The sequence below is a fragment of the Pleurodeles waltl genome, chromosome 7, assembly GCF_031143425.1.
Source record: "Pleurodeles waltl isolate 20211129_DDA chromosome 7, aPleWal1.hap1.20221129, whole genome shotgun sequence".
Taxonomy (NCBI): domain Eukaryota; kingdom Metazoa; phylum Chordata; class Amphibia; order Caudata; family Salamandridae; genus Pleurodeles; species Pleurodeles waltl.
The window spans coordinates 58389260-58413047 of NC_090446.1; the positions used below are offsets into that span (position 1 = coordinate 58389260).

A 23788-nucleotide genomic window follows, 5' to 3' on the forward strand; every position below is an offset into this window, starting at 1 on the left:
AGTCAGGTAGCAATGAGAGTGGATTTGAAAAAAATAAAATAACAAAAAAGCCAACCAAGGAGAATGTACTAAAATTCAAATTGGAATCAAATTGTTTATCTGGGATTTTAGTCTAACACAGAATCACTGTATGGTACTACACAAACACAAGTCAAGATCTCAAAGCTGACCACTAATTTTCGAACCTGGGTTACAGGTTGTGGGAGGTGTTAGAAATGGGAGTTCTAGCTTTCAGAGGTATGCACCCTGGTCAAGCAGAAACCACTGTGCCAGTCGGGGTAAATCACAAACACACCCTAAATTAATCCGTGCTCACCCTCTGTTAGCTTGGAACAGAGCAATCAGGCTTCACTGAAAAGGCAATATGTAAAGTATTTTTACAACCCTTCAAACATTAAAACAGTGAAAACACCACACAAAAATATACCACACCAAGTTAGAAAAGTAGAACTTATTTTACTAAAAAAAAAGATAAAAACTGCATAAATAGAACTTGCATTTTTAAAGAATAACCTGTAAAAAAAGCGCTTTGAAGCAAAAAGTACCAACCAGGGATATCTAGAATGGGACAAAGTCAAAATTTAATGCCCCAAAATGGGGCCACTAAACAAAAGTATTTTAAATCCTACTGCTGGGAACATTGCTATGACATTGAGGAGGTGTGCCAATTTTCCCCACACAGTTGAGAAGGAGCATCAAAGTTACACAGGCAGCGATGGTGAGGCATTGGTTCCAAGATGCAATCTGGGGTCCAGGTGCCGGATGCGTTCATATTGAAATGATGCACTAATTCCAATGAGCACTGTGGCTGTGATGCAGAGCTCAATGTCATCATCAAGACTGTTGTTGATGGGGTTGCAGGGACCTTGCACCAGTGGAAAACACTGCAATGCTAGTTCCAAAAGAAATTTGCTTGTTTTATCCACACAATGGGAAAGATGTGCCAGTCCTGTCCACGCTATGGCAGAGATGCTGTGATTCTGCTGGAGAAGCAGCTGAAGAACTATCTCCAAGTAGTGACTTGGCAGGTCAGGCTCACAGCTGGCAAAGTCCACCAAGAGTTCAGATCAAGAGAACAGTCAGCTGACTCTTGGAGTCACTCTGGGTTCTGGGTTGAAGAGTTGCAGATCCAGTACTTCCCACCCAGGTAAGGAGGCCAATAGACAACAGGTTAGCACTGCCAGGCAGCAGTTTTTACTGAGCAGCAGTCCAGCAGTGTTGTAGTCCTTGTAGCAGCACAGCAGCCCTTCTTCCTAGCAGGGTACCCACAGGTGTACAAGTGTATTGAAGTGTAAGGTCTGAGGTCCAGTTCTTATTGCAACACAAGAGACTGATGGACGGAGTGCTGAATCTTTTCAAACACACACCCAGTCACAGATCTGGGTTAAATACATCCTTCTTCTGCTCATCATGCCACCTCAATTTGGATCCGGTGGCATGGTGAGCAAAAGAAAGATGGATGAAACCCATGAGTGTTTGTAAAGTTTCAGCATTCTATCCATCATCCTTTTGTGTTGCTAAAGTTACCCCAAGCAGCCAGAGAATCCCCAGACATGGGTCCCTTGCCCATTGTGCCACTGAATTCAAGCTAGCCTAGCTGGCGAGGGATGATACTCCGAAACTGGTCCCAGGATGCTTCTTTCCGTTCCAGGGAGAACCTGATCTGACAGTTCAGGCTGGACTGTTCCCATCGGGAACAGGGTCAAGACTGATTTGCATATGGCTAGGTCCAAACTTGGGTGGCACAGTGAGCAAAAAATTATGGATTTAACCTAGGTCTGTGACTGAGGTTGAGTGTTTGAAAAGTTTCAACACTCCGTCCATAATTCTTTTGTGTTGCTAAAATGTCACCCTAAGTGGCCCCAGTATGCCCAGGCATGGGTCCCTTGCTCACTGTGTCACTGGATTCAAGCTAGCTTGGCTGATGCGGGGTGATACCCTCAAACTGGTCCCAAGATGCTTGTTTCTGGTTCAGGCTGGACTGTTCCCATTGGGAGCAGGGTCAAGGCTGACTTCCATTTGGCAAGGTCCAACTGGGGTAGCATGGTGAGCAAAAGAATAATGGATTTAACTCAGATCTGTACACTGGGGGTGAGTGTTTGAAAAGTTTCAGCACTCCAGCCATCATTCTTTTGTGTGGCTAAAGTCACGTTAGGTGGTTAGGGTATGCACAGACATGGGTCCCTTGCTCGCTGTGCGACTGGATTCAAGCTAGCCTGGCTGATGAGAGGTGATACCCTGAACCAGGTCTCAGGATGCTTGTTTCCCGTTCAGTTAGGACCTGTCGTGGAATTTCACGATGCACTATTCCCATGGGGAGCAGGGTCAAGACTGATTTGCATTTGGCTGCATCCAAACTGGGGTGGCATGGTGAGCAAAAGAAGGATGATTTGACCCAGATCTGTGATTGAGGGTGAGTGTTTGAAAATATTCAGCACTTCGTTCATCATCCTTTTGTGCTGCTAAAGTCACCCTAAGGAGGACCTGGCCGGCAGATGGGGCTGGACTGTACCCATGGGGTGCAGGGTCAAGACTTATTGATTTGCATACAACGGGGTCCAAACGGGGGTGGCATGGTGAGTAAAATAACAATGGATTGGTGTCTTTGAGGTGGGGGAAACTTCGAAGCTGTGATTTCAAATTGTGATCTCAGAGACCCCATACTCAAAAACCCTATCTCTTCCAGATTGTGAAATACATTTATACGATGTACTAAGTTAATCCCAAAGTTAACCTACGAGAAAGATAGACCTTGCAGTAGTGATGAAAGAATTTAAGAGTTTTATACTACCAGGACTTGTAAAACTTAAAAGTAAATGTCTGACTTTTTAAATACTCTGCACTCTGCCCTTGGAGCCTTCCTTAGGGGTAACATTTGTTTTAAAAGAAAAAGCTTGGTCCTGGCAAAGTGTTTATTTTGCCAGGTCGACAGTGGTTTAAACAATGGCAGGCCAGAGACATGTTTAAAGAGCTACTTAAGCGGGTTGCACATGCCCACTAGCAGCATTTAATGTACAGGCCGTTGGCACATTTAATGCACTTTACTAGGGATGTATAAGTAAATTAAATATGCCAGTTGTGTATACGCCAATTAAACCACGTTTTAGGGGGCAAGCACAGCCACTTCAGCACTGGTTGGCATTGGTGAAGCTCAACAAAAACGTATTCAGCAAAATTAGTGGCAAGCAAGCAAAACGTTTAGGGGAAGACCACTCTAAGTCTGACAGGTCCAACAGGGTGTGAAACTCTACTCAAGTAGGAAAAACAATCTTTGTCAGGGTGAAACACATGCAAGCTCCAAAATAACCTGTGCTGAAGCCTTGGTGGCACAAAGCAGTCAAGCTTAACTTAGAGGCAATGCGTAAAATATTTATGCGGCAGTTCACCCTGTAATAAACTCAAATACATAACACAAAAAAACTCACACCAATTTTGAAAAATAGATTAAATTTAATAAATTATTTGAGATCAAATTACAAAAATCCTATTAGTAAAACTGGAAATGTGCAATTTTAAAGTTTTCTGTAAAAATAGTGCCTAAACGTGTAAAGCTCCAACTGTGGGTAACTGGCTGCGCTCGACCGAGACAAAGTCACAAGTTCAGATTGACAGCCATTGTGTGCAGGTTGGATACAAGGAACAAATTTGGCCCCCTGATTAAAAGTACCTTAAATCCTGTTTGCAGAGTATTGCGGGGTCCCGCGCTGAGGATGCATTGCACAGTCGAGGAAATGCAAGGTCCTGGTGTGGTGTTGCATCACACAGCAATGTTTCAAGGAGCTGCGAAGCTTCAATGTGAGGTCCTGCATCACCACCGAGGGTGATGAAGGGCTTGCGATGAGATGCCCTGCACTGAAGATGGGGCGCTCATCGGCTGGTTCTGAAGAAGTTGCTGGGATTGCATCGCTGGGTCCTGCATTATCATTGAGTTTGCCTTCGAGGAGGGGCTTGTGATGCGCGGGCCTGCATTGAAAATGTGCCGCACAGTGGGGGTTGCAAGGTTGCTGCGAGATGCAATGTGAAGTCCTGCATTTGGGATGTGATGCAGAGTTTTGTGAGGTGATTTGTCACGCTGCAGTTCCACTGCTGAATTTTGGGAGGTGATGTGTTGCATTGGTTCTGCTGGGCTGTCAAAGCCCCTTCAGTAACACTTTCAAGGGTGGAGGACTGGAGTGGTACCTCTTGGGGAACAAGACTCACAGCACACGGAGGGCCTCAGTCACAAGGCTTGGGGAGCAGGGAGGTGCAGCAAGTGCCTTGCTGTACCACCCTGTGCCATCAGCAAAGGGCAGAAATGTGCCATATCTACAAGATATGGCACATTTCTGTTGTCTCTCCCTGCGCTGGTGCACAATGGGCTGCCTAGCGCCAATGCCCGCACCCTTTCACCATGGTGCAAGGGTGCCTGGGTTGTGGGGATGATTGTTTTTGTGCAGGAAGGGACAGTCCGGGGGCACAGTCTGCCGCTAGGGACCCGTAGATGAGGCTCTGAGTCCAGGTGCTGGGTTCAATAAGGTTGAAGCCTGTTCTGTCCCGGAGGCTTCTGATCAGGAGGCCAACCAACTAGCTCTTGTGGTCACTCTGGTGGATCTGGGTGCAAGATGCATGTATAGTTGTGAACTCAGGCAGCAGAGCAGCAGGGTAGCAGAGCAATAGGGCAGCAGGGCAACAGAGTAGCAGTCCTTCTTTCAGAGCAACAGAGCAGTTCTTTTCAGTCTTCCACAGAGTTTGGTCTAAGGGTCCAGTATTTATTCCCACTAGTCGTATTTAATTTACAGGCCTCGAGTCCATGTTTTAGCACTTTACTTGGGACTTACATTTAAATTAAATAGGCCAAGGGGATAGAAACCAGTGTTACCACGTTTAAAGGAGTGAGCACATGCACGTAAGCACTGGTTAGCAGTGGTAAAGTATGCAGAGTCCTAAGGCCAACAAAACGAGAACAGCAAAAAGGGAGGAGAAAAGAAAAAGGTTTGGGGGAAGACCATCCTAAGGCTGTCAGGTCTCATCCTCCTGATGCACAAAGGTATGCATTTCAGGCCTCAGTTGGTTTCTTTTGAATTTTGGTTTGAAAATTGAATCTCTGGCATTTCAGGAGCTGCGAATAGCTTGGAGGATCTTGAAATGATACTGGATGTTTATGTGTGTTTCAACTAGGGGCATCAAATGGCCAATGTAGACTTGTTTGCTGGGCAATTGTGATGTCTGACCTGCATAGCTTTAGTACTATCCTCAAGTGAGGGTGTTCTGTCCTGGCAGTCTTTGGTGCTGTCCTGAAATGATTGGGCCCTTTCTCGAGGAATATTGTCCAGTCTCTGAAGTTTGTTTTATCCTGTGGAATTTGGGTTCAGTCCTGGGATCCATTGGTCCTATCCTCAAAGACTTCCATCCTATTTTGGGAAGTTCGGGTCCATTTGTAGGAAGCATTGGCCCTATTCTCAGAGGCTTTCATCTTGGGAGGTTCAGGGGCATTCAAGGGCCTATTCTTGGAGACTTGTGTCCTATTCTTAGAGGCTTGGGTCTGGTCCTGGGAATCTAGGGTCCTGTCCTAGGAAAGACTTGCCCTATCTTCAGAGGCATGGGTCCTGTCGTTGGAAGCTGTGGTCCAAGCGAAGGAAACATTGGTCCTATTCTTAGAGGCTTGGGTGCTCTCCTGAGAGTCTTAGATCCAGTCCTAAAAAAGAGTGGCCCTATCTTCAGAGACATGGGTCCTGTCCTGGGAGGCTTTGGTCCAGTAGTAGGAAATATTGGTCTAATCCTCTCTTGGGAAGTATAGGTATTGTATATGAGAAGTTTGAGCCCAGTTCTAGGAAATAGTGATCCCTTTCTTCAGAGGCTTGGATCCTGGCCTGGGAAGTTCTGATTCAGTCATAGGAAAGTTTGGCCCTACTCTAAGAGTCTTGGGTCCAGTCTTAGGAAGCTTGAATCCAGTCTATGAAACACTGGTCTTTTCCTTAAAGGTCTTTGTCCTGAGCTTGGAACTTTGGGCCCTGTTCCTGGAAGCTTGGGTCTAGTCTGAGGAAACATTGGTCCCACCTTAGTATGGTTGGCCCTGTTCTTGAAAGCACAAGTCTTGATAAGATGTGTGTATTGTGTTGCAACGTAAAGGGCAGCCATGGATATTACAATTAATTGTAGTACATCGCTAACATTGCAGATTGGGGTACTATGGAGGACAATCTTGGGTAAAATGAAGAGTGCAGGGAGCAGGAGCATAGTATGTTATAACTCTGCATCATGGGATACTAATGAATGCTTTTTTCCATCACTTAGAATTGTGTTGTAAGGCCATGAGTGTGCAATTGTAATTTCGTAAACTTGTGCATTGTACCATCATTGTGTTCTAAGCTGGATAAATTTAAAAATAAAACATGTATTGACGTCTACCAGGAATGTGTTGGGTGTGGGGGGTTAGAGAGGGATAAGTGGCTCAGAGGTCAGAGGTGCTGACCTGGGGGGGGTGGATGGGTGCATGCATAAACACTCTTTCTGTTCTGCTGCTCCCTAGTTACTTCTGTCTGCTCACAGCTCCACTCATTTGTAAGGGTTTGCTTTTCTTGCTGACTGACTTCTTTCTTGCATCAGTCCTCAGTGCACCCAAGGAGCACCAGCACCTGCAGATAACCCCAGTGTATGGAGGTGGATGTGTGCATAATACCTCAACAGGTAAACATGGCATTGTGTTTCAGCAATCTCCCTTATTGTTCTCTGCAATGGTACCTCAGGAGCCTGCGTAAAGCTTGCCATAGAGGGAGAGATTTAGTTGTCCTTTAGAGTTCACACCATGAACAAAATGATTTAGAGCAAGGGTCTTTGGATCAGCCTCCTTCAGCCATCGTTTGCTTTGATTCAGCCCCCGTTAGCCATTGGTTTATGGAAGTGTTATTCACCTTTTGGATGGGCCAGCATGAGTATCTTATCTTAACTACCATAAAACTGGCTATTACATGTATTCCTCTGCCTAAAGAGTGCTTCCATTGCAATGCATCTCTGTAGAATATGTTGTAACATTTATTGGTCTTTTGTCATGCTTATCTCACATACAATTTGTAATATATCAGAAAGTGGGCACTGAGTATGTTATATATATCGATAAGAGTGGACTAGAACTGAATCAGACAGTGTTAATGTACTCGAAACTTTTCTGTTAGATAAACCCCACATTTTATTTGTTTATGATTCTTTTTTCGTACTCATCGTTTGAAGTTGAATTTTGTTCATAAATACAGATGCATTAATAGATAGACCTGCAGTCATCATTCGTTTTTTAGATTACTAAATGAGGATGTTGACTTTGATCAAAAAGAATTGAGTTTAGATGCTAGTAACACACATCATTAAATAATTATAAATCACAGAATATTTTCATAATAATATCCCTTGTTGGCACTCTTACCTGTTTGAATTTCAGTACTGAAGCCCACAAGGGGATACTGTGCTGCCCTTTTCTGTTATCCACACATCACATACAGCACTGTTTCCACAGATAGAGTCAGTATTTGGAATATTACAGGTGTCAGCCTTTTCAGCCCATTTTTCAGCAAATTTCCATATCACACTACAGGCCTTGAAAAATCATAAAAAGTTTACTAGACCTGCAGATTGAGTAGCTCGAATAATCTACTCAACCTAACTGTAATGTTCTTGACCCAGAAACGGGTCTCAAATTGTGTGATCCTAGGCAAATATCGTATTTTACAGTCACCTTTTTCTTCATTCTCACATGTGAATGCACTTTCAAATATGTGAGTTCAGCATTTGTGCTGTAAAAAAATCCACTTTTGTTTGACTAAATACACTAAACATTAGCTCCATGTACAATAAATCTGGCCCACATAAAGGGTACACATGATCCATCCATGACTTGCCTCTTAGTTTACTAATAGCTTTTCCATCAGGGCAGGAGTGTTTCTCAGTTTATGTTTAAACACTCACTTTTAATAAATATATTACTGAAGCATGGAGTGGTAGCATGCTGTCATTTACAGACAGTAAATTTCCAAGAAATGGCCAAAAACCTGCACCTTTACTGATAAAACGATATAGTGTATTAACAATAATCTGTGAAAATTGGGTTTCAGAAAACATTTATCATTTGCACATCACCAAGCAAAGTGTTCAGACTTTTTTTTCATTCTATTCAAATAATTTTTTCATCACACAGAAGAACAAAAAATGGTCTTTCCCAGCTACTGAAATATATTTTTGAAATGTTTGTAATGTTGACTTTGTCATATAAATGTTGTGTGTAGGAAAAACCTGATACCGAAAGCCTTTCACTTCACATAGGTTCACCTTAAAAAATCCTGGAACTCTGAAATCACAAGGAAAAATATTTGTATTGCAAGACAATCTGACTTTTGACCTCTGTCTCTGAACACAGAGCAAATGTGACAACAATAGGATTCAAAGGCATCTTAATTGCTAATTCAGTTTGACTGAACAGAGCACCTGTTCTTTGTCTACTCACCAGAATGGTCCAGTGGAATCTGAAAAGTAGATGGACCTCATAAAATAAAACTCACCATAGCAAGTAGTTGAGTAGATTTTTCAAGCCCTGCACTAGTTCACCATCGCAGAGTATTGTTACAGCATTGTCTCCAATCCACTCTCACAGTTTGCCACCGGCAGGGCAGAGGGATTCTTGAGGAATTTGGAAGCTTGCTGGAGGGCCACATGGACAACGTCACAGAACTTTTGCCTGCAAAGCTGTCTTCACTTTTGGTGAAGCTGGAAGCAACCGAGAGCCTGCTTAAGGACACTAACCACCTATTGGAAGAGGAGTCACAGTCCTTTAGACCCTTAGATTCCGACAAAGAGAGAGGTCAGAGGCACCCCTATGCTGATTTTGCACACTGTTCTCTGCATCCTACGAATTATACTGCTACTAGTTCTGCATCTGCTGTCTCAAATCTGGATCCTCTCTCTGTTAGCATTGCATCTATTGTCCAGCAACATACTGCTTCCCAGCAAAGTGGAACACAGAGGGAGCCATCTCAAACTGTAACCACTCATTTAGCCCAAGGACAGGGTCAAGTCGTAACACAGCCAGTGGTTAACCTCCCCCAGCCTCCTGTCCTTAAGTGCTTGTTCTATCCAGAGTACCACCTTTGCGGGGGGACCAGTGGGCGTCTTATAATGACTTGTTTAACAAGATCTTGCATTGGCTGAGTATTATCGGAATTTCCCATCATATATGGCAAACAAGATCTTATTGACTCGGAGGGTGGATTGGATTGGACCCAGGCCTATTGATCGGCAAGGTAAATGTGTCAGTGTAAATTTTAACTCCCCCACCCTGGTACACAACCTACTCTTTGGCTGTAGCCAATGGCCCACTAGTAGCATTGGCCCACTACCATTGGGTCATTTCTCTAAAAATGCTTCTTCTGCCTTGAAGATCCAAAGCCGGGCTCAGTTTGGGGCCACCAAATGTATTGTCTCTAGTCCACCACTTGTTCCTTTGCCTGGGATATCGACCCATAACCGCTTTGATGTACCGTTGGACATTGACTGGCTCGTGGCTTGAGTGAGCTGAAATGTGAGATTAATTGTAACTCTGTGCCCGTGAACCATTCTCTCAATTTTTGATTGATGTCCTGGTATGTTGCAGGGCTACTGCCCAAGCTTTCCATACCGGAGTAGTGTGTCTTTGTTGACACATTTGATGTTTGCTTATTTCAGGAAACCTGGGACCAAATTTACAAGGCCCTTGTGCCCCTTAGCGCCACATTTGCGGCAAAACGTGATGCTGATGGGCTATTTCCATAGAGCTATATTTTCAAGGTAGCGCAAGCTAGGTTTGCACCACCTTGCAAACCCTTCGCGCCACATCATGCATAATGTATGCATGATGTATGCAAAGGGGGTTGTTTCTTTTTTAGAGGGTGGCTAAAAATAGCGCAATGGAATCTACAAGATTCAATTGCACCATTTCTAGTTTAATTGATTTCATTAGGCCTCTGAACACTATACTGGATTAGTGTCATTTGTTTTAACGCTAATCCAGTATAGCGTTATAATAGCATTAAAATATGAAGCTGTTGACCCTAACATGTGTCATGGTGCACCATATTGTAAATACGGCGCTATCATGGTGGTGTTAGTGGATGCAAGGGGGCCACAAGAAAACTGGTGCATCACCAGTAATGTGCCACTTTCTTATAAATAGAGCCCCTGGTCTCTTACTGCATTGTATCAGTCAGGGTTTTCTTGTTACAGTCGGTTTGCTATTTCCACTAGGAAAGGTAGACCTTCAGTGGGCATCACTGTTTGAGCTAAAACCATCTTAAAGTATAACATTAGGGAAATCACTCTAGGATTGTTAGACCTAATGAGCATTAGTCTGACTTCACCAAATAACTTATCTTGTATTTATAAATTCTATTGCACACCTGCAGCAAGCAAATTAGAATCTGGTGTATTCGATCAGTTTTCTGCATACTTGACTCCCCTTCTTGCTGAGACTGTGTGTGTGGGGGGTGATTTTAACTGCCAGTTTGAGCTATTAAATGTGCAGCTGAGAGTTCACTTGCTAGAGGAAGATCGTCTTTTGGTCTATTCTGAAGCTGGCACTTCCAGCTAGAAAAAGATGGTCCCCCCTTGAAACCCAACTCAATGCTCTCACATTGAACCAGGGCCTTAGAGCTTGTAATGGTAGGACAAACTCCGATAAGGAGGGTAATCACACATTCCACCGGCTGCAGCGTACAAGTCTCATAGAATATATCCTACTTGACATCCGGCTTTGCCCAATTTACCTGAGATGGCTATCATACCTTGCTTGAACAGTGATCATAATGCACTAGTTTTAGATATGAAGTCATTAGATCCTGTTTTACGCTCCAGCAGCAATGAGCCCCCCGATAGAAGGATGGTCCGGTCTACAAACAAACACAGGGTAAAATGGAGTGCAATGTCAGTCATTAGACTCAGTTGCCTATTTGTATAAATTGGTTGCTGAAGGTATTGGGGAAGCTATGCACTCCGATGAGCAGTTAACAGAATAGAGGGAAGCCCTGACTGACCTTAGGTAAATCCATTCTCAATTTTTTTAAACCTGCCAGAGTTCTTTTTCATGGAAATGAGTCACCCAATCATGAGACATGGTCCTCCCACTTGGTATAGGAAACAATGTAGTGAGGCTAGAGCAGCGTTATTTAGCATGATCAAACAACAAGATAGATTAAGGGCCCAAGCGTCTAGGTGGGCCTCCAAACTTGCCATTAAGGAAACTAAGACGGAGTGGGACGCTAGAAAATGGGAGGTTCTGTTACTTGCAGTTAAGAGCGGCGACTCATGGACTTTTTGGACCGTTGTTGCAACAGGCAGTGGCAAGGCACCAGGTCTAGATAAAGTACCTGGGACCTTTTTATGGATAGACCCAAGGTCTGGAGCCCTCATCTCGTTCTGTTTTCACTACATTATTGAGAGGAGCTCCCATCCCTCCCTTCTGTGCCGGGGCTGAAATTATCCCCATTTTTAAGAAGGGAGACCGCGACCATCCAGCAAATTACAGGCTGATCAGCCTTACAGATAGCTCCAAAAAGCTTTTCCCAAGGGTCCTTCTGAGTAAATTACAAAAATGGATGAATGCCACACAGATATTAACCCCAACTTCAGCCTGGCTTTACAGACCACACTAGCATGATAGATCAGGTTATTCGCATCCTGGAGCTATACTGGAAGTTTGTCCACAAAGGGTGTGGTCGCCTCTGTGTGGTGTTCGTTGACCTGAAGTCAGCATCTGATCTTATATCTCACCCTAAGCTATGGAGGATTTTAGCTGACATGTGGTACCACATCACCTGTTGAACACAATCATGAGGTTTCATGATGAACTTTGCCCAAGTCAGATGTGGACAGATGGGAGAACTAAGGGACCCATTTTCAGTCAACAGAGGGGTAACACAGGGGTGCGTTCTCACACCCACACTTTTTATGCTTTATATTAATGATCTGGTGGCTTATGTGGATCACAGTGAGTCAGATGTTATGTCTCTTGCAGGCATCAGGGTTCCGACCCTCCTGTTTGCAGATGATATGCTGCTTGTATTGAGGTCTCCATATGCCTTCAAAAAATTATTGACAGATTTGACTCCTTTTGTAATCTTGGGAGTTAGAGATAAACATTGCTAAGACCAAATATATAGGCCCTCATTATGAACATGACAGTCGAAACCTCTGTGTTCATGCTGGCGGTCTTACAAGTGACCGCCAGCTCCCCCGGAATCCCGCCAGCTGTATTCCTGGCCGGGACATTGCACCCGGGCAGTGACCTGCGTGATGGGGCACTGCACAGGGGCCCCTGCACTGCCCATGCCAAGTGCATGGGCAGTGGCGGGGCCCCCAGGGGTGCCCCAGTGCACCACTTCCACCAGCCTTTCCCTGAAAGGCTGGGGACTGCGGGATCATTATCCGTGGGGCAGTACCACTGCCCTGTCGGATGATGATGCCGACCGCCGCCAGGCTGCCTGACGGAGGCAGCCTGGTGGTGAGTGAGGGCCACCTATGGGGGCGGCCCTCCAAGGGTTCATTATGTGGCGGTGTGGGCCACCATGCCGGCTGGCGGGTTTTCCTGCCACAGCCGGCATGGCGGCCCACACCGCCAAGATCATAATGACCACCATAGTCTTGAACACATGGAATTCCATGCGTCCAAACCCAATGCTTAGAGGGTCTTTATTGAATGTGTTTGTACATTTGACTATCTAGGGGTAATACTCACTGAAAATTTTGATTGGCTGAAGCGACTAGTAAAGTGTAGACTCAAAATAGATCAAATTGCAGGCAGAATAGTGAAGATGCAGAAGGGATCATACTTTCGCCCTATTGCCCCAGTTTTAAAAGTTTACAATTATCAGGCACTTGGATCTGTCCTTTATTGTGTTGAGCTGTGGGTACACAAGTATGTATCTACTCTTGGTGCATCAGAAAATTGCTTTATGCTTCAACTTACTGGCTTGCCTCCTAGCATGCCATTGAATCCCTTGAGGCTAGATATGGTGCAAAAAACCTTTGCAGATAAACTGAGTTTAAGGCCTATTGTATGCTGGAAGAGGTTATGGACCACTCCAGAATTGGCCACCTACCAGACAGGTCTATAAGAGATACTGCGATTGCCGGGAGCTAGTAAAATTCTGTGGTTGAAGCAGGTGACTCTGTCAAGCACATCTTCTCAGCCACAAGCCAAGCCAGCTTCCTGGCAATTTAAATAGAACCTGTTAAAATTGCCAGACAAACCTGGGATCCTTGACCACGTAATTTCTGTTGCAGAAGGAAAAGTTTAAGCTGGAACAGTTTTTAGATAAAATAGAATCCCTGCCGGCCAGAAAGCATTACTTAACAACTTATACATGGGACTCTGCCCCGCTTTAGCTGTCCAGCATATTTCGGGACCAGGAAAAATGGATTCAGTCAATCTGTTGCAATACTGGGACTAGGGTATGTAGAGAGGCATTGAGAACCTATAGTCTGTCACTGGTCTGTGGGTGGCCTTCAGTGTTTCACAGTTCTTGCTGGCCATGAGGAGGGTTAGACAAAATTGGTCTGATCTCATCAGGTTCACATTCAATTATCTTTAAAACAAATAACTTTATTCACATACATATTTCATTTATTTATAGTATAAGTGTTACTGTTTTGTCCCTTTGTAACTGTATAAACCAAACCTTCTATCAACATACAATAAACTCAGGCCATGCTCTGTCACAATATAAACAACATCCTTGCCAGTGCATAATGGGGTATATATTTCAATATAGAAACCAAGTCATTTCCATTCTGGTGCTTGATGGATCTGCATTATTTTGTGTTTTTGTTTGCATTTCCAAAAGTCTAGATCACAGTGTTAACAATCTTTCCAGGTCTCCATCAGGCAGAGCCTGAGGCCCTGCTGTGTCCTGAGGGATGGCAGTTTCATGCTGGAAACTGCTACTACTTCTCAAAATACACTGAGCCCAAAACCTGGAGCGAAAGCCATGAGGACTGTTCTACAAGGGGCTCATGCCTGCTGGTGATACAGAACAAACCAGAGCTGGTAAGGGATTATTCTATTCCTAGACACATCGGGGTGTCTCGTCGACAGTGGAGACGCCATCTTTTTGTTTTGGATAAGCATGCAACGAAATTAAGATTCTTGATTATATTTTCACCCACTCCAAGCATCGCTTGTTATGTATTTTCAGTCATCCTATCTACCCTGAATCCACTAATGCCTAGACCTGACCTCTTTGCTATTTTGTGGTGAAGGAAACCATATCTGCCCCATACCCTTTGTTTTTTGGATATCTTGGGCAGTTTTAAGAGCTCCTAGCTCCTCCTTGCGCCTCAGTAGTGTCACTTTTGTACACTAATGCGGCCCAACGAGGCTAAAATCACGGCACCAAATTTACAAAGTGACGCAATGCATGCGCCCGGCATAATGTATGCACAGGGGGCATTCCCCTGTCAGGGGGCCGAAAACATGGTGCAAGGAAATTCAAGAGATTTCTTTGCTTCATTTTTGTGCACTTTTAACGCCTGCTCAGAGCGGGTATTAAAAAGAGGCACACCATTGTTTACAATGGGCCTCAATGTGCTTTGCAGGATTAATATTTGAGGTTAATCCTACAAAGCTCTGAACAAACGTCATAAATTAAACTAGACAGCCGGTCAAACAGACATGTGCACTGAAGTCCAAAAATTCCACTCCCATCCCCTCCTCCCATAGCCCAGCCCCACCCCTCCCTTCACATACTGGCTCAGCTGAGCCACCAGCAGAAAAAATAAACCAATAGGGATTATTTTATTTTTTTTCCAGCTGCTGGCTTAGCCAGGGTGACGACGCACCTTTGCACTGCAAAGGAGCCACCCCTGGGGGGCAAGTGTCTAGTCTATCACTCACTGCAAATTTGCTGGACAGGAACATCCAGAACTGAAGTCTGCTTTCTTATAAACCTTTTCACTTTAGAGCCCATCATCAACACCACTGGACCCGGCAAAGCTCCAGGAGATTCACAAAATTATTGCTTGACAGAAGGCTCAACTCACGTCCCCTGACATTTCTAGCACCTTGATCACAGGATTTGTTTTCCTCTGAGCTGTAGTGCTTTGGTTCTACAGTGCTTCATTTTCCAAGGTTTCTAGTAGGACCTTATCTGGATCCAAAGCTGCCTTATGGAAAACAGTTTCAAATTTTCCATAGTGCATAAGAGTTTCCAGCTGGGTCGGTGGGCGGAAACAGAGTTTCCGCCCGCCCGCCCAGAGGGAAACAGCCCACAACATTGATGCCGGCTCATAATAGAGCAGGCGGCAATGTTGCGCTGCATCAGGTGCAGCAGCACCCATCACGCTTTTGACTATCTGCCAAGCAGACAGTGCAAAGCACAACAGGGCTGGCCATGGGAGCCCCTGCACTGCCCATGCCAAGTGCATGGGCATTGTAGTGGCCCCCATGGGGCCCCAAGTGCCCCGTCTTTGCCAGATTTTACATGGCAGTGCAACCGCCATGTAAAAGCCAGCATAGAGGGGACCCGTAATCACTGCAAGTAACGCTGCCCTGGTGGATTGAGACTGCCGGCACCTTCAGGCCGTCGGCCATTGAAAAATTGGCGGTCCGACCGCCACCACGAGTCTGGTGGTCCTAGACCGCCAGAATTGTAATGAGGGGCTTAATGTCCCCATGCCCATGGACAGCACCTTGAGACCCTCACGGGTGATAAACCGCGCTACATAAATCTACATTACTTTTTACATTACATAGATAGGTTTGAAAATTACATACTGGTTCACAATAAGCTGATGCACAACTTGCGCCCACTTTTTGCGCCCAGTATGATAGAACATCTGTCCCAAAATTCCTAAAAGTCTCCAAAAAGGTATGTGAGCATTTCTAAGGATGTTTCCCATTCCTCTTGACCTCCCTTGACCCACCTTTTTACCTTGTTCTTTGTGTAGATGGTTTTGTTTCTTTATTAAGATTTGAACCCCTTATCCAAATTATTTCATTCATATGAAAATGTTATAACAAAGTTTTACCCCTTTCACTGCAAATTTGTTTTGATATTCACTGGCTCAACCCTAAGAGCTTGTTTTTATGCAAATCTCAAACTTAGACGGGGACAGCATAAGTAAGAAACAGAGAGAGACAATCCTTGCTCAAAACAATTAGAAGCAAAGCCAACAGGTCTGGCATTTATGTAACAAATATGAACACATTCACAAATGTTGTTTGCATGCATTGTATGAATAAATGTTTGTTATCATATAAAAGTCTGGCCTATTGGCATGGCCAGTGCTGCAAAAGGCTTTCTGCCTAGAATGCATATAGGAGAAAATTAACTCAGTGTGTCAGAGAGCATAGTTGATTTTTTTTCAGATGTGAAATAGTCTTCATACAATCCGACAGAAGCACTTTCTTGGAGGCAGAATGATGACAGTTGATAGAAATGAGAGAGTAATACACATCTGGGTGGACCAGGCCAAAGCCAATTCTAAGAGCATATTGGTAACAATATGGCATCCAGACTGAGTAATGCCAAGACATACCTACATAGCCATTGCACAGGCCATTATTATATAAACATTCACAGTAGTCATGCACTGATGTTTGCTGTGTCCTGGTATTCATGGTCGGGCTACTCTGGGAGCATATAGATCACGCTGGAAGCTGGACAAAAACGCTGAATGTGTGGAAAGTGAATTTCATTGCGTTCAGCAATTTTTTGTATTAGAGAAAATTACTGCATTCCATGTCTTTTAACTCCGAAAGCACCACCAAAATACTCATGCTATTATTACTCCAAATACTTCTGAGACAAAAGACAAACAGTGTTTTTTGTGGTAGTGTCTGGCTCACTGGTTGTGGTAACACTATTACCGAAGTGTAGTATATATGCAAACATCCGACAATATGTAAATTCATCTATTAGTGAAGCAGTGTGCATTTCACCCGAACAACAACGCAGCTCAGCTCCTCTGTACATAAACTGCAGAGTATGTTCAATCAGTGCCCTCAAAGAGCTTCCACTGATGACCCAAAATTCCCTTCTAATTCTTTCAAGAGGTGAGGTTTTCATTTTGTTAGACAGCACTAAGGGCCAGATTTAAGACGAGTAGCGCTGCACCTAGTTCAGCGCCACTTTACCTGAGCCCCTTGGTGCGATCCTAGAGCCTCCATGTGTGCACCGTATCTATGAAATGCCGCACCATGGCGGTAGTTAAGTAACTAGAATTAAAGTTTTTTTACACTAATCCTGCAAAGCCCATTGAGGGCCATTGTAAACAATGGTGTGCCTCATTTTAACACAGTGCCGTAAAAAATGACGCAAAGAAATCTAAGAGATTTTTTCGCCACCCCCGCCCCCTAACGGGGGTACACCCCCTTTACATACATTATGCCTGGCCAAGCCATAATGTAGCACAAAGGGTTACAAAGTGTAAACACTTTGTAATTTTGGTGTAGCGATTTTGCTCTTGTTGGGCCATTAGCGTAAAAAAATGACGCTAATGTGGCGTGAGGAGGCACTAGGGGCTCTGAAATCTGCCTCTAAGGACCTTATAACAACTTACCTGTAATCATGCTGTGACTCCGCTCCAGAGCTAGCAGTATCAGGAACAGTGAAAACTGCAAGAAGAGAGGTAGTGACAGAAATCACAGGAATCATTAGTGGGATCCTGCGAGTCCCCTCAGAAATTAGTGTGTGTAGTGATAAATGATGGGTAGCATTAAAGGGTAGTAAGGTGTTTCTACAGTTCAGAGGTAGGATGTGTTAAGGGATAGTATGGGGTTTTTAAGGTTCAGAGAAAAGTAGCGTTAAGGGATAGTAATGAGTTTTTAGGATTCAGTAAAGGGCGGATTAAGGGGTTAGTTAGGAGTTTCTAGAGTCTATGGATGAATAGCTTTAATGGGTAGTAAGAGTCTTTTAGTGTTTATGCATGAGTAAATTAAAATTACAGCAGATTTAATAAAAAACTCAATTTACATATAAAAATACTAATATTAGTATTGTGATTTTAATTTAAAATTACAATAGATTAAATAAAGCAATTTATATATAACAATATTAACTTTGGAGTACATTAAAGATAATATTAGTATTGTGCTTTTAACCAGAGCCAAGTATCTAAAAAGGCTCTACATGCATGGCTCACTGGGTCATATATTTTTAAACTAGGAAATGCAATGAAAGAACACCTTTATATGAAGGGCTGCCATGGTAAGATATCTGTGAAGTTGATGATGAAAAGGAAAATAGGGAGAGAGCTGGGCCTCCAATAAAGCAATACATTCCCCCTGACCATGCTCCCATTTGTGCTGTTGAGAATAAACATCAGAATTAGTTAATTATCAAACATAGTAGTGGCCCATGTGTGACAAATAGGACAAGCTCTATTTCACCCATACGTAATACCTTGACTTGATAATGATCACATCTGCTTGGAGTGTAGGTAGTGTATCAGGTTTTCAGGGTTTATGTTTTGTGAATTGCAGAGGGGTTTTTCCAACTTCTGAAATCAGCAGTTATCAGTTTTATACAACTAACAAAGACAAGGGAATTCCACAATTCACAAAAGGAATTGTCCTTGTTCTAGAAGTTCAACATATCCAAAGGATGATACATACCCAAGTTGAAGAAAAAGTTCTTTAAATCATCATTAGATGTGGGTAATAGTTCAGTATCAAAAATCAACTTAATTAGTAACAAAATCCAGGCAATCCCTTTCCCATGAGTCATCGGTCCTGAAAGATCACATCACTTCTCAACGTGCTACAATGGAGAAAAACAAAACTGGTAGTTTTCCCTCACCAGGGCATGTACAACATATTTTATAATGTAATTGCTTATAGTTACAAGGCACACTATCCCAGGGGCACTAAGGGGAGGCCTTAGAGGTAGCTTATATTTAAAAATAAGGTAGTGTGAGACTTTGGAAGTACCTTTAATTCCAAAGTTGAGTTTGCATAAACATTTAATTTAAAAGCAGCCTGCAAGGCAGGGCTGGCTTTTAAATTGACAATAGGCACCTCAGCAGTGCACGCGTAAGTGCATTAAATCTGCTAGGCCTCTAAACCTACGTGCCCTACCATATACTAGGGACTTAAAGATAGGTTGTCAGAACCAACTGTAATTATACCTAATTACTGTGTACTTTTTATCAGAGCGCAGGCCCTGGATCTGGTTATCAGAGCTCAGCGTACCCTCAGAGTCAGAAAAACAGCATTTAGTGTTCACAAAGGTAGGCAAAAAGTGGAGGGCCCTGCAAAAAGACCTGGTTTCTCACACAGAGGAAGTAAATCTTGAACATTGGAGTCATTGGGTTGGTTGTAAATCACCACATTTAACACACAGGTCATGTCACAGATTTGCATTGTATGTAAAATAGGTCAGTGGGCTACTGCTTCTGTTGCAGAAACAGTTGTGTAACCTGAAGGCCACTTATTAAAGCCTTTGACAATGGTTTTCCAATTCATGAATGTTGCAGTTGGGAGGCTGGAAGCAGTGACAGCTAATAACAGATCTCCCTTTCATGGTGGACTCTCTGAACATCAAATATCTCTGGTTGGCTTCCTACTAGGAAAGGCAGCAGTAGAAGGGGTCTAGATGTTCGGATAAATTGGGACCGAGTGACTTGGCTTAGGTCCATAGGTTGTTTCAACCTTTGTTCTGTCTGTGGCCCTGTTGTATCACTCACAGGGGCTTCTGCGCAGCGCATCTGTAGTACACATTTGAGCACTTCTCTTTGTCTACAGAAGCATGGTACTTACTCTCCTTCAGTAGGATTAATCTAGGTGTAAATGGGAGAGAGGTACCTGGAGATCTCAGCAGGGTGGTCACCAAGGCCAGAGTGGCAGACATGCACAGTACATCTCAGCAGAACTGATCCTTCTTTAATGTGTTAGATCCATCGCAGAGGATGAAGCAGTGCTTAAGGCCTTGAGTACTTTTTTCCTACTTCAACTTCCTTTAAAATGAAAGCGGAAAAGCCCAGCGTTTTTTTGCCAACAGTGCCATAAAAAAGTCCTGCGCTGACTTCCTTAAGCTTCACGTTTCCTAGCAGTAAGAGAGTATGGGGCATATTTAAGAGCCCCAAGCGCCACCCTAGCACCACCATATCATAATTTTTTGGCGGCGCTAAAGTGGCTTTTTCCCCACGCCATATTTACAAAGTGGCGCAATGCATGCATTGTAAATTTCTTGCGCCATATTATGCCTATGCCAGGCATAATGTATGCAAGGGAGGCATTCCGGCACTAGGAGGCCGGCAAAAATGGAGCAGGGAAACTTAACAAATTTCACTGCTCACCACAAAGCATCAAATAAACAAGTGTTTATTAATATTCTCAAAAAGCGATAACCAATATGTGTTTCGCTGCTACAACGCTTCATTTTTTATCTATGTAGTGTGATTGGTCGCCATGGATGAGCCGGTGTTCTAGGCAGGACATCTTATTCATGGACTTTCCTTCAACAGGCACCAGTTCAGAGAGGAGAGGATCTGGGTGATACAGTGAAAACGATTTGCGCCTGCAGCCAGGCACATACCAGCCTTTACTGAAGCTTTCAAGAGATTTGCTATTATCAACTTTACATATGTATATGTCCTCTACAGATGGACAGGATCAAGCTTAAACACCAACAGGAGACTAAGGATTCAATGCAGCTTAAGACAAGGTTAAAAATGGATAAAATCCATAGGGACAAAAAATGACTTGCTGATAAAAATAACCAGGTGCATTGCAACACACTGAGTCAAAATCACCAAGCCTTTAACCCTGAAGAGACCTGAAAAGTATCAAAGCATACTATTAAAAAACATCAATGATTTTAAGCAAGGAAAACTAATAGTAAACAGGCCTTGTCATCTTTGATCTGGAGTACGCATGAGACAGACCTTTTCCCAAAATTGTGAAAAGCGTATTCTCAATACCACTCTGCATTTATAATTTCCCACCACAAATCACCTCACAGCACAGCGAGCTGATCTCACTGTAACTCCAGTACTGTAGTACCACGTGATAGAAATACAGCCCCACCACCACCACACTGACAGACTCCCCCACCAGGTAGCACCTCCCACCACATTATCAGCCATACTTACACGCCCCTATCACCACCCTGGGCCGCCCTAGCATCTTTTTGTTTTACACTAAGGCGGCATTGAGGAGGCCTTTCTCCCACACCATATTTACAAAGTGGCGCAATGCTTACATTGTGCCACTTTCCAACCCCTTATGCCGCATTGTATGCAAGGTGGGCTTTCCAACACAGGGAGGTCAAAACAAATGGTGCAGTGAAATTTACAACATTTCACTGCGCCATTTTTTTCATAATTTTAAAGCCTGTTCAAAGCAAGCGTAAAAAGGACGCTCCCATAGTAACCTATGGGCCTCCCTGTGCTTTGCTGCACAAGCATCAACATTTTTTACACTAATGCAGCAAAGCGCCACAATAGCTTAAAAAATGTTGACGCTATTGTCCTAACGACTGCCATGGTGCGTCATATTGTAAATACAGTGCAACCGTGATGTCATTAGGTGGAGCAGGAGCGACGCAAGAAAAGTGGCGCTTCGGGACCTATGCGCCACTCTCTTGTAAATATGCCCCTATATCTCAAGAAGAATGTCCAATTAGCAAGAGACTGTGAATCTCAATCAACAGCACACATCAAAGGTCCTTACTATTTTCTTATTCTGGTAAACCTGCAATCTCTCAAATGAATTATTTTAGTAAAACATTTTAAACAGTAAGAATGTTAATCTCACACGTGCATATAAACTTTAAAATTGTGAATGACTGTTTTCTAATTTATGTACAAAATTAATAGATCACTGATTTGAACATTATACAAATAAATACATAAATTATAATGGCTATGTTCTAAGGAGACACCACCAAATAACCATTCCACTCACATGTCCTCACTAATACATATGAATAGTGAAGTTGTACTGAAAATGCCAATGTTTGCATAGCATACAGCATCATTAGGTGCAAATGTATGTCATAGCAACACCGATCTGAAACTTACCACAATTCATCTGGCCTTCCTGCGGGCAGATTGTTCAATACAATTATTCATTCTCATGTTTGTACATTTGTACATATTCACAGTTCTTCAAGAAGGTTCCATAAAAAAACAATTATATGCTGAGAGAAATATTATATGAACTACATCCATCGCCATAGTGGCCTCCAGTCCCCTACTGACCCTCAAGTACAATATTACAGTTGTTACTTAATTCAGAATTCCATGAGTTCTGATACAGGTTTCAATATTAATTCCAAAGTTTGTCACTTACCACCTCCCACGACCACATTGCCACCTCCAGTTGCCCACGCCCAACAATCAACTACACCAACCACACTACCGCCCTTTTTCACTAAATTACCAAATCAAAAGTTATCATTAAATGCTCTCCCACCCTTAAAACCACACGATCCCCCTCACACCGTACTGCAGCCTCATAGAGTAGTGGGCCTGCAGGTCAGAAACAACAATGAGAAAAATCACCTATGCAATAGTAGAATAAGAAAACAGCACCATAACACAAAATGATGACACCACATAACAATGCAACAACACAAGATCAACAACACAATACCTATATACATGCACCAACGCAACCACAAGAAGATTGCAACACAACAATAACACACTATCAACTAAGAGCACAACAAAATTATCAGTACAACAACGGCACACTATTACACATTGGCAGAAAAACAACACAACACAAGAAGAGTATATGGCACAACAAAAGAAACGTAACAGAATAACAGCACAAGACAACAACATGGATCACACAGTCACAACAGCACAAAACAACTACACATGACATCACCTAAAACACAGTGACACAACACACCAATACATTGCTGCACAACTGCATCCAGCAATACAACATACCATAAAAACTACAACACAAATCAGCACATAACAAAAGGCAACACAAAATACACAATACAATAAAAACACAGCACAACAACACAGTAACATGACAGCAAGACCAAAACACAACAATAACTGCAGAATAGCACAGTAGCAATACAATATCAACTCAAAACACACTACTGCTTGAGTAACAACACAAAAGTACAACAAAACACTAAATCAGTACACAACAACACAACACAATAACATCAAGGGTGCATTCCAACAAACTACTTCAGCACATTAATGAAACACATTACTTCAAAAAGTAATACAAAAACAAACCAATTAAACATTAGAAGAGCCGACTCACAGCAATTCAATGGACAATGCAACACAACAAAACACAGTCATGAAATTGTATTGTGGGTTTGCAATGAAGCACCTGTGTATTCACTCATCCTAGTGCTGTTGTATAATCACATGCACCCATTCATCCACTCAAACCCACTAATAAAATGGACAATCAATAAAGAAACAATTTCACCCTGCAAGACCTATTGGCATTGACAAAGCTTGTTTATAGCTGCTGAGACGATGGTAAGTAGGCCACCAAACAACCTGACAATTTAAATGTTCTCTGTGTTTCGCAGTAGCACGTATACTCCATGGCTGCAAGAAATATTGATCACATCTGGAAAGATGAACGAGGGTTCGTGAGGTAAGATTCCGATGTAATACTGCAACGTTCAAAACTAAAAAAACAACTATGGTAGAGACCTGGAACACTTTCCAGCTGGAGTGCCTGAGGTAAACTCAACAACATCATTATATAATCTGCAATTAATGTCACCGGCAGTGTAAGCTTAAAGTAGAGCTGAGAGTGTGTAAAACAGATGGAGATTCTCTTGAATGACTAACAGCAAATCTATGA

General features: G+C 43.1%; 1 protein-coding gene across 2 annotated transcripts in view; it reads left to right on the plus strand.

The window, feature by feature from the left end:
• Nucleotides 1-23788, plus strand: part of LOC138303624 (killer cell lectin-like receptor subfamily F member 1) — a 44159-nt gene that overhangs the window by 14063 nt on the left and 6308 nt on the right. The window contains exons 3-4 of one of the 2 annotated variants that reach the window (XM_069242920.1): nucleotides 13866-14038; nucleotides 23508-23575. In XM_069242920.1, the coding sequence (XP_069099021.1) occupies nucleotides 13866-14038; nucleotides 23508-23510 (176 nt within the window). In that variant the 3' untranslated portion in view covers nucleotides 23511-23575. The remainder of the gene's footprint in view (nucleotides 1-13865; nucleotides 14039-23507; nucleotides 23576-23788) is intronic. The other variant, XM_069242919.1, reaches the window with a different exon arrangement.